At 38.5% G+C, this 14,412-nt stretch overlaps 1 protein-coding gene across 2 annotated transcripts in view; it reads right to left on the bottom strand.

The window, feature by feature from the left end:
• AKT3 (AKT serine/threonine kinase 3) overlaps window positions 1-14,412 on the bottom strand; it is a 143,738-nt gene that overhangs the window by 35,441 nt on the left and 93,885 nt on the right. For both annotated transcript variants that reach the window (XM_060753921.2, XM_067464662.1), the window contains exons 4-7: window positions 10,422-10,533; window positions 7,960-8,104; window positions 4,623-4,754; window positions 2,283-2,348 (exon numbers count right to left, since the gene is read on the bottom strand). In XM_060753921.2, coding sequence (XP_060609904.1) covers window positions 2,283-2,348; window positions 4,623-4,754; window positions 7,960-8,104; window positions 10,422-10,533 — 455 coding nt within the window. The remainder of the gene's footprint in view (window positions 1-2,282; window positions 2,349-4,622; window positions 4,755-7,959; window positions 8,105-10,421; window positions 10,534-14,412) is intronic.

The following is a 14,412-nucleotide window of genomic DNA, read 5'->3' as shown; positions in this document are numbered from 1 at the left end:
TTTTGATCTATGTGTTTAAAACAGTTTTAGGTTTTTCACTATCTACTGTGTTTTACTTTAGTTCGGAGGAGAGATGAATAAGAAATAAAATGTTGTTATTACTACTATGAATAGTAGTCACTGGGAAGCTTTCAAAACATAGTATTTCACTGCTCCCTAATGTTTTCTATAATTCATTTTCCAATACTATTAAATACAATAAATATATTCAGTATTTATATCAGCTAAAAATATTACTGCTTGGTGTGGTTGCTGGCTGTTAAAGATACATAGTTATGCATTCATAACTATTTCTGTGATACAGGATCCCAACTAACATTTTCCTTCTAATAAGCTTTATCACTGAACATTTTTAAAGAAAGGAAATTGGAGGTGTTGTATGGAGGTGTTTTCATTTTACTGTCTTCAATTTGTTAAATTATGTTTTAAACTATTTTAGTGTTGTCAATAGTTTAATTCTATTTTAATGTTGGAGGCAGTCTGTAATCACTTAGAAAAGAATGCTGTGATTACTAAAAGTCAACATGGATTTCTCAAAAATGAGTCATGCCAGACTAATCTTATCTCTTTTTTTTTTCTATAGGGTTATAAGATTGGCGGATGTAGGGAATGCTATGGATAGAATAACAACAAAACAGCCAACTTTTTATATCCCGCCCTCTTCTCCACAAGAACTTGGGGCGGCTCACAACAACATCAAGACACAATACATACAAAAGCAAAAACCAAAAAAAGACATAATCTATATTTTTCTTATCTTGTCTGAGTTTTAATCAGTTTTAATCAGTCTCTCCTTTAATCATTACATGTAGCCTGCCCATTGTCATTGTGATTGTGCCTATTGTAATTCTATATTGCTATGTTTTCACATGTTTTATGTAATTATGTTGTTGTTATTGTTTGCGTTTTGGTTTTATTTTATTGTAATTTGCTGTTTGGGCTTGGCCTCATGTAAGCCGCTCCGAGTCCCCATCGGGGAGATGGTGGCGGGGTATAAATAAAGTTTATTATTATTAAATTATTATAATAATAATATATAATCATAACCAGAAGTTTAAAAAATGATATCACAATAAATAAATACATAGGTTAAAATTGTACTGAGTTTAAAAACATATTGCATTGAGGAGGCAAAACCAGTTTAAAACCAATAGATATTAACAAGGCTAAAAGACCACGATCATAAAGAAGTAATCAACCATTTTCGAAAGCCAGCTTCCATATCCAGGTTTTTAGTTCTTTCCTAAAGTTAATTACAGAGGGCGTCTGTCTGATTTCTTTAGGGAGAGCATTCCAAAGATAGATAGCATATCTTGATTTCAGTAAGGTCTTTGACAAGGTTCCCCATTATCTTCTTGCAAACAAACTAGTAAAATGTAAGGTGGATAATACTATGGTTAGGTGGCTTTGTAATTGCTTAAGAGACCAAACCCTAAGGGTGCTCACCAATGGTTCGTCATCCTGGAAAGAAGGGACTAGTGGGTTCTGTCCTGGGCCCGATGCTGTTCAACATCTTTATTAATGACTCAGATAAAGGTTTAGAGGGAGTGTTTATCAAGTCTGCAGATGACACCAAATTGGAAGGGATAGCTAATACTCCAGAAGACAGGATCAGAATTCAAAAGGACCTCAACAGATTAGAGAGCTTGGCCAAAAATTAATAAAATGAATTTCAACAAGAAGTGTAGTATACTTCACTTAGGCAGAAAAAAGTGAAATCCACAGATACAGGATAGATGACACCTGGTTCGACAAGAGTACATCTGAAAAAAATCAGCTGTTCAACAGTGGGACTCTCTGCCTCAGAGTATGGTAGGAGCTCCTTCCTTGGAAGCTTTTAAACAGAGGCTGGATGGCCATCTGTCAGGGGTACTTTGATGGTGCTTTTCCTGCATGACGGGGTTGGACTAGACCTATGTAGTCTCTTCCAACTCTATTATTCTATTATTTTATGATCTTTTGTATGCTCTTAGCCACATTGTGCTAATTGTAAACCCTCTCAACACTGAGTTTTGGAAAAAGATATGGTGTAAATAACATAATAATTACTACTAGTAGTAGTAGTGAAATTGGTTCTAATCATTATAGAAAATATTCTCCAGAAAGACTGTGTTTGCAAACATTAGGAATTATCATAAGGTGACTTCCAAAAAAATAAGCTAGCTGCCTCCATCCCTTTGGAGTATCTGAGAGGCAGCTGGCACTGTTGTTTTGTATGCCCTTAAAACCAGGATTGAACTATGATACATTTTAACTATGTTCCTTTAATTTTCTATACTCACCGTTAAAAAAGGATGTCTAGTATTTTTCAATACTCTGCTTTCTGTAAGTGTGTGAGCCACTTCATCCTAAACAGTAAACAATGTTATTTCAATAATGAATTTCAACAGAAATGATTCAAAACCTAAAATTAAAACACTCTAAGGAAAAACTACAAAAAGAGGAAGGAGGTTACCCCAAATATCAAGATAATAAACCAGATTTTTGTTTTAAAAACTCAGTCCTCTCTCTATACTGCCACAGTGTTTGGATAATATGCAGTAATGTCTCTACAGCACTAGCAAACATTTTGAAACCAAATTGTGAAAAATAGCACTAGAACTGGGGGAAAAATATCTATTTTAATTCATGTTGTTGTTTATTCGTTCAGTCGCTTCCGACTCTTCGTTACCTCATAGACCAGCCAACAAGAGAACTTCCTGTTGGCCATCACCACCCCTAGCTCCTTCAGAGTCAAGCCAGTCACTTCAAGGATACCATCCATCCATCTTGCCCTTGGTTGGTCCCACTTCCTTTTCCCCCAGCATCATTATCTTCTCTAAGCTTTCCTGTCTTCTCATTATGTAGCCAAAGTACTTCATCGTTGCCTCTAAGATCCTTCCCTCCAATGAGCAGTCGGGCTTGATTTCTTGAAGTATGGACTGGTTGAACCTTCTCACAGTCGAAGGTATTCTCAGAATTTTCCTGCAACACCACAGTTCAAAAGCATCTATCTTCCTTTGCTCAGCCTTCCTTATGGTCCAGCTCTCACATCCGTAGGTTACTATGGGAAATACCATTGCTTTAACTATGCGAATCTTCGTTGCCAGTGTGATGTCTTTACTCTTCACTATTTTATCGAGATTGGTCATTGCTCTCTTCCCAAGAAGTAAACATCTTCTGATTTCCTGGCTGAAGTGTGTCTGCAGTAATCTTTGCACCTAGAAATACAAAGTATGTCACTGCCTCCACGTTTTCTCCCTCTATTGGCCAGATATCAATCAGTCTGGCTGCCAGAATCTTGGGTTTGTTTTTTTAATGTTTAACTGCAACTCAGCTTTTGCGCTTTCTTTTTTCAGCTTGATTAGAAGGCTCCTCAGCTCCTCCTCGGTTTCGGCCATCAAAATGGTATCATCTGTATATCTAAGTTTGTTAATGTTTCTTCCAGCAATTTTAACTCCAGCCTTGGATTCCTCAAACCCCGCACATTGCATGATGTGTTCTGCATACAGGTTGAATAGGTTGGGTGAGAGTATAAAACCCTGCCGTATGCCTTTCCCAATCTTGAACCAGTCTGTTCTTCCAAGGCCAGTTCTTATTTTAATCCATATGTTAATTATTAAAAAGAAAATACTACCACAGGAATAAGCCAGTAAAAATATCTGGGCCATTTAAATAGGTTTTAGTACTATTTTGGAAAGTTGAAATGCCAATTAAAAAAACCCACTAAAATAAATAGGACAATGTGGACTGATCTATTGTGCCTAATTACTTCTTAAGCATTCTTAATAGTGTCCATAGGAACAGACCAAAATTCTTTCTATGCAGAAGAAGTCTGTTTAAACTTGATATCTCCAGGTAAATGTCAGGAAGGATGTAAGGTGAAAACGTCTGCCTGAGACTGGAGAGTTGCTGCCATTTAGAATATGTAAGATTGGGTCAGATGAATAAATCTAACTTGGTATAAGGCTATTTCTTAGGCGGAATCACATCAGCCATTATATGACCGTAGGAGCAAGGCAAACATTATAGCACTAACCCTTTAAGGCTTTCTCTAAGAGTTCTTTTGTACAACTTTATATATTTAGGCAGAAAGTAATAGATTCCTTGGAAGGAACCATTCCCATATCTAGATGTATCAAATATCCTAACCTGCTAATTGCAGTGAGGAAACAGTACCTTGCATGCATTGGTATTTCTAGCATATATAGAGTGGAAGAATCTGAACACAACCTCTCTACCCCAACCCATGCAATTACATCTAAATTGAAGTCCTGCAGGGCTTTAAGGTATCTTCCCTTCTCCTATCAGAATCTTCCCTATGTGAGAAATAGCTGAAGAGAAACAGAAAGAGAGAGAAAGTATACTCGTCACCCACAACATGGTCTGCTCATTTGTGCTGCCCCCAAAGAGTTCTGGGGCAGTCCTCCTATCCCCCCAAACTTTGCTCTTATATTCACTAAATTAAGAGTAGTATAATCCTATTAGTGTTTCAATTGGCAAAAACATTCGGGGTTCATTTTATACTGGCCTGGGCCTTGTGTCTGGAGAAAAGTGAGATATAAATTAAATAAACAGATATGGGTGAAAATGTCAATTCCCAAATATATGTAGCAATATAATTATATACTACAGATGCATACCTTTGCAATAATAACTTCCTTTTTCAAAATCTTCATAGCATAGTATTTCCCACTCGCCTTCTCTCTGACCAGAATTACTTTGCCAAAGGTGCCTTTGCCAAGCAGTTTCAAGTAATCAAAATCATTCATTGTCTGTATGGAGTACAAGACCACAAATTAATAGGATTTACACATTGCAGATGTTGTATTCATTAAAATGCTTATGTCCTGCCATCAAATACTATCATTACCAATTTTTTAAAAACACACACACACATATCAAGGGTATAGATCACGCTGATAATATTACACAGAGATAAAGAACTGGTATAACGATACATCTTTAACTTATTCTTCTTTTACAAGAACATCATACATAGGCACAGATGTTTTTGCCAAGAGAACATGCCAGAATATATAAATTGTTGGTAATCTTAGATGCTATATGTGCCTATGCATTACACAGAAGAATAATTATTAACCTAGTTTGAATGTTTTTGCTGCTGCCAGTTTAAGAATTATTATCAACTACAGAGGAGCCAAGGGATGGTGAAATACGACAGCTCACTAAGCTTTCTTTAACACCATAATGCTCCCGGCTCTGGAGCGCCGCATGGAAAGATTTTCTGAATGTACATGGTCTGCTGACCATATAGCATGCCAGCAACAGACTGCCGTATAATGCCAACCATCAGCCTATTTATTTTGTTTGGGCACAGATTTGCAGATAATTTTCACAGTGTGTAAGATATGAAGTGGACATAAATAAATTTTCAGCTATCTGAACAAAAGGAAAATAAGTATAAGGAAAACACATGTAATATGAATAAATGATTTTGAACTAAAACAAAAGACAATGTTTTACTAGGATAAATCATATAAGAATTCAAAACCCAGGTTTGAAATCAAAAGAAAAAATGGGAGTGCTCACTGTGCACAGATACTAGAAAACAAGAAAAAGGATCATTGAACTAGTTTTGCCACAGTGATCAGGAATGAATAGAAGACTTACACAACTTCTAAAAGATTAAATATATGATGAAACATTTCTATTGAAGTGAGTGGGAATTCCTGATTTCTGCATAGTACTTAAAAGGTTTCAAAAGCTTGCTCTGTGTATGAAAAAAAATCTTTGCTACAATCTGAAAAGAGCCTACAAAGAACCTTGAAATGAACTGGTTCCCCATTTACACACACACACATAGCTCCTCTGAAATCATCTTCCCATGGAATTGCCAATGTTATGTATTTCCACAGATCAACTGCCACACATCATACAAAGTGTTGGTTATGACATATGAATGCAACTTTGGCCCAGGCTATCTAAAGGACACTTTTTCTCCTTGTGTTTTTTTACCTATGTTGTCAACTGGATGGCCCCCCACGAGGGTCTTCCTCCAGGGGCAAACCAAGAATGAGCAACTTGGAAGTCCCTGAATAGACTCAGAAGAAGAGTGGGCAGATCAAAAGACAACCTGGCAAAATGGCACTACCTAAAAGAACCCCATACCTTGTGTGACTGTGGAGCAGAACAGACAACTCTGCTTCTGTATGCTTGTCCACTGTGCCCTGCCTCATGTACAGAGGAGGAACTGTTGGAGGCTACAGACAATGGCGTTGCTGTTGCCCGTTTTTGGTCAAAAGATATTTAGCCGCCTGCACGTCTTCTATTTTTATCAGTTTTATACTAATTTATAAAATGCTTTTTATACGAAATAAATAAAAATCTATGTTTTAGATCTTCAGAGAAAGTTCTTAACTTGTTCCCATAAACATAGCAGACATGTTTTAAGGGAATGCAAGAGGAAGTGTCCCTTTTCCAGCAATCTGTATACTAATGAAGAAAAATAAACTATTATAAAATATGCTATTGGTAGGTGACTGGCTGTTGGAGAAGAGACTTGGGGGATGTTTGATGCATTTTCCCCCTTTCCTCCCACTTTTAATTTCATTGTTAAAATGATTGCCTTATTCATTTTGTTCTTAATGGAACAAGTTATTGGACTGTGAACTATGTTTGGTCTCAGTACTAAAAGAAAGGCAGGAGTAGGGAGGAAGGAGAGTGAAAGAAGAGTTACATTTTAAAAAAATAAAAAACCAAGGTTCTACCTCATCAAACATAGCAACAATGCTGGAGCTACTATGTGTAGCTACAATGACAGAGCTTTGTTGTAATGACTGCAGCTATTAATTCAGTTTTTAGAAACTACCTGAGAAGCCACTTCAAAGGGGTTGTGAGGTGGTGGAGAGTAGGGCACTGACTGATGACACATCCAGGCCCCTCCTGCCACTGAAGCACAGTACAAAAGGTGGTGAGATGGTCCCACTGTTTTCTATATTGCACTTCACTGATGGGAGGAGTGTTCCCTTTCCAGTGTCATAAAATTCATTTGATTGGTGCAGCTGCCTGACCTCTAATGAGAATTTTGAGGGCCTGCATCAGGTGGCATAGCTATGATGACAGACCTGTTGTACCGTCTTCTGATGCAAGATTGTTGCCATAATGTATATAGGTGTGATACCATCTTCCTATAGCTTTTTCCCATCTTTCAAGCTGCTGGACAGGGCCCACCCTGGATACTAGGGCTAGAATTCTGAAACAGCCAGAACGTTTACATGTCCTTCCCTAGATAACATTTCCACATTTGTGCCTTGAGATTCCATAGCCACTGACTAACCTTTACCAAGATCCTACATTGTCCAACTATGCTCCCTTCTTACCACTCTCAGGACCCATGGTTGCCCTCCTGAGCAGCCATTCTGTGGTTTATGGAAAATAAGGGAAGGGGCAGGAAGGGGACTGACTGTGCCCCATGGTCAGACACAAACTGAAGACATCTCCATCTGTGACACTCTGAGCTCTCCACCAGGCAAGGAATGGCTATTCAGAGGGGCTACTACAGCAAAACCATGCATGTTGAGGAGTGTTGAATCATTAGGGATGGTAGAAGAAAATACTAATGTCCACAATTACAAAACGAATACATATATAAATAGGCTTGTGCTTGCGTATGTCACTAAAAAGATGTGTGCTCTTAGGTGGATGAATAGAGTCATAATACTGAACAGGAGCAAATACTCTAGATATCTTTTTCAGACTTTTCTAGAAAGGATAGCCAATAGGATAAGTGTTTGAGTGTTAATTTTCTTAATAATGGTTTGTACAAACCACAATTTTCAAAGCTATTTGTGTGTGTGGTCTGGATTGGGACTTGACAGGAGTTAAGTACCTTTGAAATCTTTTCTGACACTTCTTTAAAGCACAGGGGAACCGAATTATTCCAAATTATTGCATTTCAATCTTTGTGTATAAGGCTGTTTTAAAATGTTAGGCTTGTCAAAGGCAATCTTTAATTACCTTTCTTTTATGGTGGGTTGTGGAAGCATCCATCTCCTCCTCTCCAATATTATCAATCTGTGAGGTTGGACTACAGTTCATTCTCTCTTCTTCCTGCCTCTGAAGTCTGTCTGCTACTGCTTGGATGGCTTCTGTCCATTCCTCCCTGTCAAAAGCAGGAGAGATCTCATAATACTTTTCATAAATGTACTGCTAAAAAGGGGGCATGGGGATATGACAGAATGTATACACACACACAAAATGTCAATTCCAATATTCTCACTTTTCATGCTGTCATTTCTCTTTTTGTATGCAGTTTTCTTTTTTACAAATTTATTTCCCATCTCTATAGCCTGTGATCCAATTGGACCAAATATTCAAAAGCGAACAGAACTATGAACTGAAGGTTTTTTTTTTGTTTGTTTTTTTTTTGCAAATGTCTCCATAAATGTCTCTTTCAGTCTTACGGATTAGTTTTTTGTGATAATTTTGATTCATAGTGTTTTGTCTCTATGGTTTTAATGTTAAAAAAAACATTGGATTTAGGGCAATTCATGGCACAGGAATATTCATAAATAGAAATAATAAACAGCATTCACTTTTCAACCATTATTTCAGTAGAAAATTTCTCCATGCTTCCATTCCATTTAAGTGAATGGAATTGTTCATTTGAAGGATGTGGAAATATCAATTAGAAAAAAATAGCTATGACAACCATCTTTAGCAAAGGTTGAATTTCTCTTCCTCTTCTAGTCTTTTTGTTTGTGAGGGAAGGGCACTTCATGAAAAATAATGGCAAGAACACAGTGCTCACCTGAATGGAGAGGACCTTTAATAGGTAATTCTTTGTGTGTACATGCTCTCTTCCCATGCTTGTTTTCTCTCCACCTTTGTCATCTTCCTTATCTCTGTATATCCCCACTGTGTTCCTTTTTATTTGTTGTTGCTGTTGTTGTGTGCCTTCAAATCATTTTGATTTATGGAGCCCCAAAGATTATCCTAACACAGGGTTTTCTCGGTAAGATTTGTTCAGAAATTTGTCTTGATCTGAGGTTTTTATCCTCATCCTTTCCATTTTCACAACTCTCTCTGCCAACTAGTCAACTTTCTCTGTTTTCCTTACTCTGGTTTTTCATTTCTCTCTCTTTATCTCTCTGTATATATGAGAGACAAATAAATAGAAAGGGTGTGGGCCTGAAGAATGTTTGACTGTTACACCTCCGCCATTAGAGCCTATAGCCCTTTCTTAAGATGCCCAAATGTGTCTGTGGGCTCTAAAAGTTTAAGAGGTTCAACCTTGGGGACTCACTTACAAGCTTTTCTGAATGGAAATAGAACTTTATTATTCAATGCCCTGACACTCTTTACAAATCTAATGTATTCCAGTAGGATTTACTTCTAAACAATAAATATTAGAATCAAGGTGTAAGAGTTGTGAGAGTCTGGCCACCGCAGTTGAAAGCTAGCTTCAAACTGCATCAACTAGTCAGTATAATGGGGCCTTCTAAATACCACCCCATTTCTTCTTAGCTTTTTATTTTCTGAGTGAAACACCCTGTAATTATCTGACTCAAAACACCACACACCTCTCCTTTAGCTCACTCACCCCAGATATTGCAATGCTTATACATCCCATTCCTTGTTATACTATGGCTAGCTTCCCCAATTCACATTTCTCAGATTCTATGTTACTGTCATAAGCATTGTGCAGCTTTGGGCTTTCCTTTCTCCTCTGAACATGTCAACAGTTGAGCATCCTTCCTACCTAAGTATAGTTGAATCATGAGCCACAGTGCTATCCCTAGTTGCCCTCTGTTGTATCCCAGTAATTGAGGGCCATCCAACCCAGGAGCTTCATCTTCTTGCATTCTATCTGTTTTTTTAATATGTTTATCATAGGGCTTTCACAGTAAAGTGTCTTCAAAAGGAGGTATACAATGTCTCCCACACAGTACTACGTGTTAGCTATGCTGCTACCACTGTTCTCTGAGGGCTCTTCCACACAGCTCTATATCCCAGAATATCAAGGCAGAAACTCCCACTTTATCTGAGTGTGGACTCAGATAACCCAGTTCAAAGCAGATATTGTGGGATTTTCTGCCTTGATATTCTGGGATATAGGGCTGTGTGGAAGGGCCCTAAGAGATCCTCCAGTGCTGTTTGTCACACTTAATCTGGCTCTTTAGCAAAAGTCTCTCTGACATGGGAGACCCTACCAGTAGTACTGCATGCAATCACACCACCACGGAAAAGCAAATACTACTGGTGTGTGTGTGTGTGGGGGGGGGGGGGGGGGGGACTTAAAATGCTGTGAAAACACAGAATACGGTGTTTTGAAATTAGGAATATTTATGTAATGAATAAGTCATACAACACATTAATATTAAAATAAATGCACACAGCCTGAATACAACAGCTCAGCCTTAACTAAAAGATGCCGAAATCTCTCTCTTAAACAACTCTGCCTACATGATAAATCTCACCGTTCTTCCGGTGTATCTACGTGAAATGTCCTTTCTATCACAGTGGTCCACTGAAGACATCGGATAATAAATGTGTTTGGTTTCGGCCGCTCTGTTTTCATCAGCTGACATTCTAGAAGAATAACAGGGTTTTTTGTTTTTCAGTTTTTATTTTTGCTTAAGAACATCACCTAAAAACTTTGTTCAAATTCATTAATTTAAATATATGTCCAATGAAGTTACTAAAGACATGCAGCTAAAGACCCTTTCAAGTAATATAGAACTGGCTACTTAAAAAAGGAAGAATTTTGGAAAAATCACTTGTATTTTTCAATTCACAACTTATTCTCTGGATCAAAGAATTTTGTCCCTGGATAATCCTCAACTATACAACTGAGATAGATGTACACAGCAACAATGGCTCATAACCTGTTTAGCAATTGTGACATCATAAGCCAGCCCTACAATACATTAATTGCTGCAGATTCAGATTTACAGCCATAAAGTGCTGAACTTGACACCCAAAACCTACCATGACAGGTTAGCAAGATTTGTTTATTAATGACAGATCATGACCCCACAAATCTACCTTTGCAGGCTGATAATTCCATGACCGAAGTGTTTCTGAGATACTGGAGATCACAGGACTGGGAAATGATGTCCACTGCATGTTTCTGGGTTGAAGGGTGGCTTGTGACAAGAAGTTGTGGCATGAGCATTAGTGATCTCTCCAATTGCCTGTTCTCAAGGCACCCAGCAACTTGGAACATGCTGCAGACAGCATTTCCAGGACTCCTCCAGAATATTTTGGCTAGGGCACTGCCAGTCTGCAAAGGTAGATTGTGGAGGCATCATCAGTGGTACACTGATGTATTTATGCTGACATGTAGGATCTTGACCTTTTAATAAGGAACATTAATAAATTTGAGCATTATAATAAATTAATGTGGTATTATTAATCTTAAAAATAGAATTTAGGATATTTATATCACATTATTTATTCTAGCCAAGATAAGGGATTATTTTCAAGAATACTTCTTCTCTTCCAAATATTCATTGTGAATACAGATATATAATATGTGTTTGCCACCTATTTTACCTTTTTCTCTGTATAAAGATAGAATCATGCACAAATAATTTCACAGACACAAGTACACATATAAATATATACAACCACACATTTGTTCCTTCTATCTCATACACACACACACACACACACAAGCACAGTCTTGTGATAGTGACAGAATAGACTCGAACATATAAATCTTTTTTTTTCCCCTTGGTAGAAACCGGTATCACTTACTCTTAGGTTTAGGACAAATCACTGACTGCCAAACTGCTTTAAATACATCATAACCAGGGCCTATTCTCTCGCTTCCTCACACAACTATAGAGGGACTAATCAGTCATTTTAGTTTAAAATCACTATTTTTGGTAATGGATATTAAAAGCGTCTCCCCACCAGTCATGTATCATCCTCGTGATTACCTTCACAACTCCAAGAGGCAAAACAACCACCATGTTTTCCCTCTGTATATATTGTTTCAACAAGGGCACTTTCAACCAAAATCCCTTTAACTGATATTTTAAGATCTATCTACTCAAAGGAAAATCTCCTTTGTTCCTCTTGAAGACATTGTCCAAATATCCCAACAACCAATAAATGCTGCACGGCATTCAAAGTTCATTCAACTAGTATGTACTCTGTGCCTGGTTGCTTTGTACCACCCTAATGATGCACTCTGAAAAAAACAGACTTGAGAGCAATAGAAGTACTGCTGGGAAAATTCAAAGCTAGTCTAGCAGCAATATTCCCATTTCCCTTTATTATTCATTTCATTTCTTGTGAGCCAAATATGTGGGTGAAAAGTGAGGGAGTGTGATGGGAATATCAGAGTAGAGAATTTGTGGTATGGAGGATGTAACAACTTGAGGAAAGAGTCCCAAGAAATATAAGTCTATTCTCAAAATTCTCGATTTTTTGCATAAACACTTTAGCTCATACTGGGAATTATAGCAAGAGGTCTAGGTTAAGCTGCACTAAATCAGAGCTAGTTTGCCTGCCTTGGAAGAAATGAGTACCGTATATTTCGGCATATAAGACGACTGGGCGTATAAGACGACCCCCAACTTTTCCAATTAAAATATAGAGTTTGGGATATACTTGCCGTATAAGACCACCCCTCTTCCATCGCACACCGAATAAAAACAAAAAATAAAAACATCAGATTTGATTTCTAATCCAAGACTATCAAAGCAGTATCCAGCTCTTCGGCTTAGAAATGGAGATGAGCGCCAACCCTCAGAGTCCGACACGACTGGACTTAACGTCAGGAGAAAACCTTTACCTCACCTGTAAACTCCTGTATGTTTGTTATTTATTTAACAGTTGTGGGTCCATGGAGCATAATAAAGTTCTATAAATTTCTATCTTACCTTGCCTAGGGTGAGACCAGAGCTGGGTCCAATGTCCTTTCCCCAACAACAACAACAATAATGGAAATCTAGAATTGGAAGGGACTCCAATGGCCATCCAGTCTAACCCTAATTCTGCCAGACAGAAACACATGTCCAAGCCCTCCCGACAGGTGGCCATCCTGTTCTACTTAATAACAGAAATAATAATAACAATAATAATAGAACCTTAGTGTTGGAAGGGACCTCAATGACCGTTCAGTCCAACTCCATTCCTGCCAGGCAGGAAGACACAATGCAATCCACCCCCCCCCCCAACAGGTGGCCATCCAGTTCTAGTTATCATATATACTCGAATATAAGCTGACCCGAATATAAGCCGAGGCACCTAATTTTACCACCAAAAACTGGGGGAACATATTGACTCAAGTATAATTCAGGGGAGGGAAATGCAGCAGATACTGGTAAGCTGAGGGGACAGAAGTTACCTTAAAGCCACCCAACACTTGAGAAGATTTTGCACTGCAGCCAGGTATTTCCAAGGTCATGCCCAAAGGGCTTGATGAATATACCCTTTTTGAGATGGATCTAAATCAGGCATGGGCAAACTGTAGCCCTCCAGGTGCTTTGGACTTCAACTCCCACAATTCCTAACAGTCAGTATTTGAGAACACAGAAATGCTGGACCACTCTCACAACCACCATGTCAGACTCCACAGAAAAGCCATTGAAATCCACAAGCATGTGGACAATTTCAACAGAAAGAAACCATGAAAATGAACAAAATCTGGCTACCAGTATTTTTAAAAACCCCTCTAAAATTTAAAAAACAAAACTCAAAAAGCAGGGGAAATTCAGACAATACAAAATCAGGACCAGCTAACACCTCCCAACAAAGAATTCCCCCAGGCAGGAAGCAGCCAGGCTTTGAAGCTGCAAGGCCATTCAATGCTAATCAACAACATTCCCACATGGCAACATTCCCACTTGCCTCAAGCAGACAAGAGTTCTTTCTCCCACCCTGGACTTTCCACAGATATATTGCCAAGTTTCCAACAGACCTCACAACCTCCGAGGATGCCTGCCATAGATCTGGGCAAAACATCAGGAGAGGAAACTTCTGGAACATGGCTATACAGTCTGGAAAACTCACAGCAACCCAGCCAGTAGGCTGTTAGGAATTGTGGAGTTGAAATCCAGAACACCTGGAGGGCCAAAGCCTGATCTAAATGCAACTTTTGGAATGTGTTCAGAGGAGAGCGACTAAAATGATCAAGGGTCTGGAGAACAAGCCCTATGAGGAGCGGCTTAAGGAGCTGGGCATGTTTAGCCTGAAGAAGAGAAGGCTGAGAGGAGATATGATAGCCATGTATAAATATGTGAGAGGAAGCCACAGGGAGGAGGGAGCAAGCTTGTTTTCTGCTTCCTTGGAGACTAGGAATGGCTTCAAACTACAAGAGAGGAGATTCCATCTGAACATGAGGAAGAACTTCCTGACTGTGAGAGCCGTTCAGCAGTGGAACTCTCTGCCCCAAAGTGTGGTGGAGGGTCCTCCTTTGGAAGCTTTTAAGCAGAGGCTGGATGGCCATCTGTCAGG

This window comes from Anolis sagrei, chromosome 1, assembly GCF_037176765.1.
Source record: "Anolis sagrei isolate rAnoSag1 chromosome 1, rAnoSag1.mat, whole genome shotgun sequence".
NCBI lineage: Eukaryota > Metazoa > Chordata > Lepidosauria > Squamata > Dactyloidae > Anolis > Anolis sagrei.
This window is presented reverse-complemented; position numbering and strand designations above follow the sequence as displayed.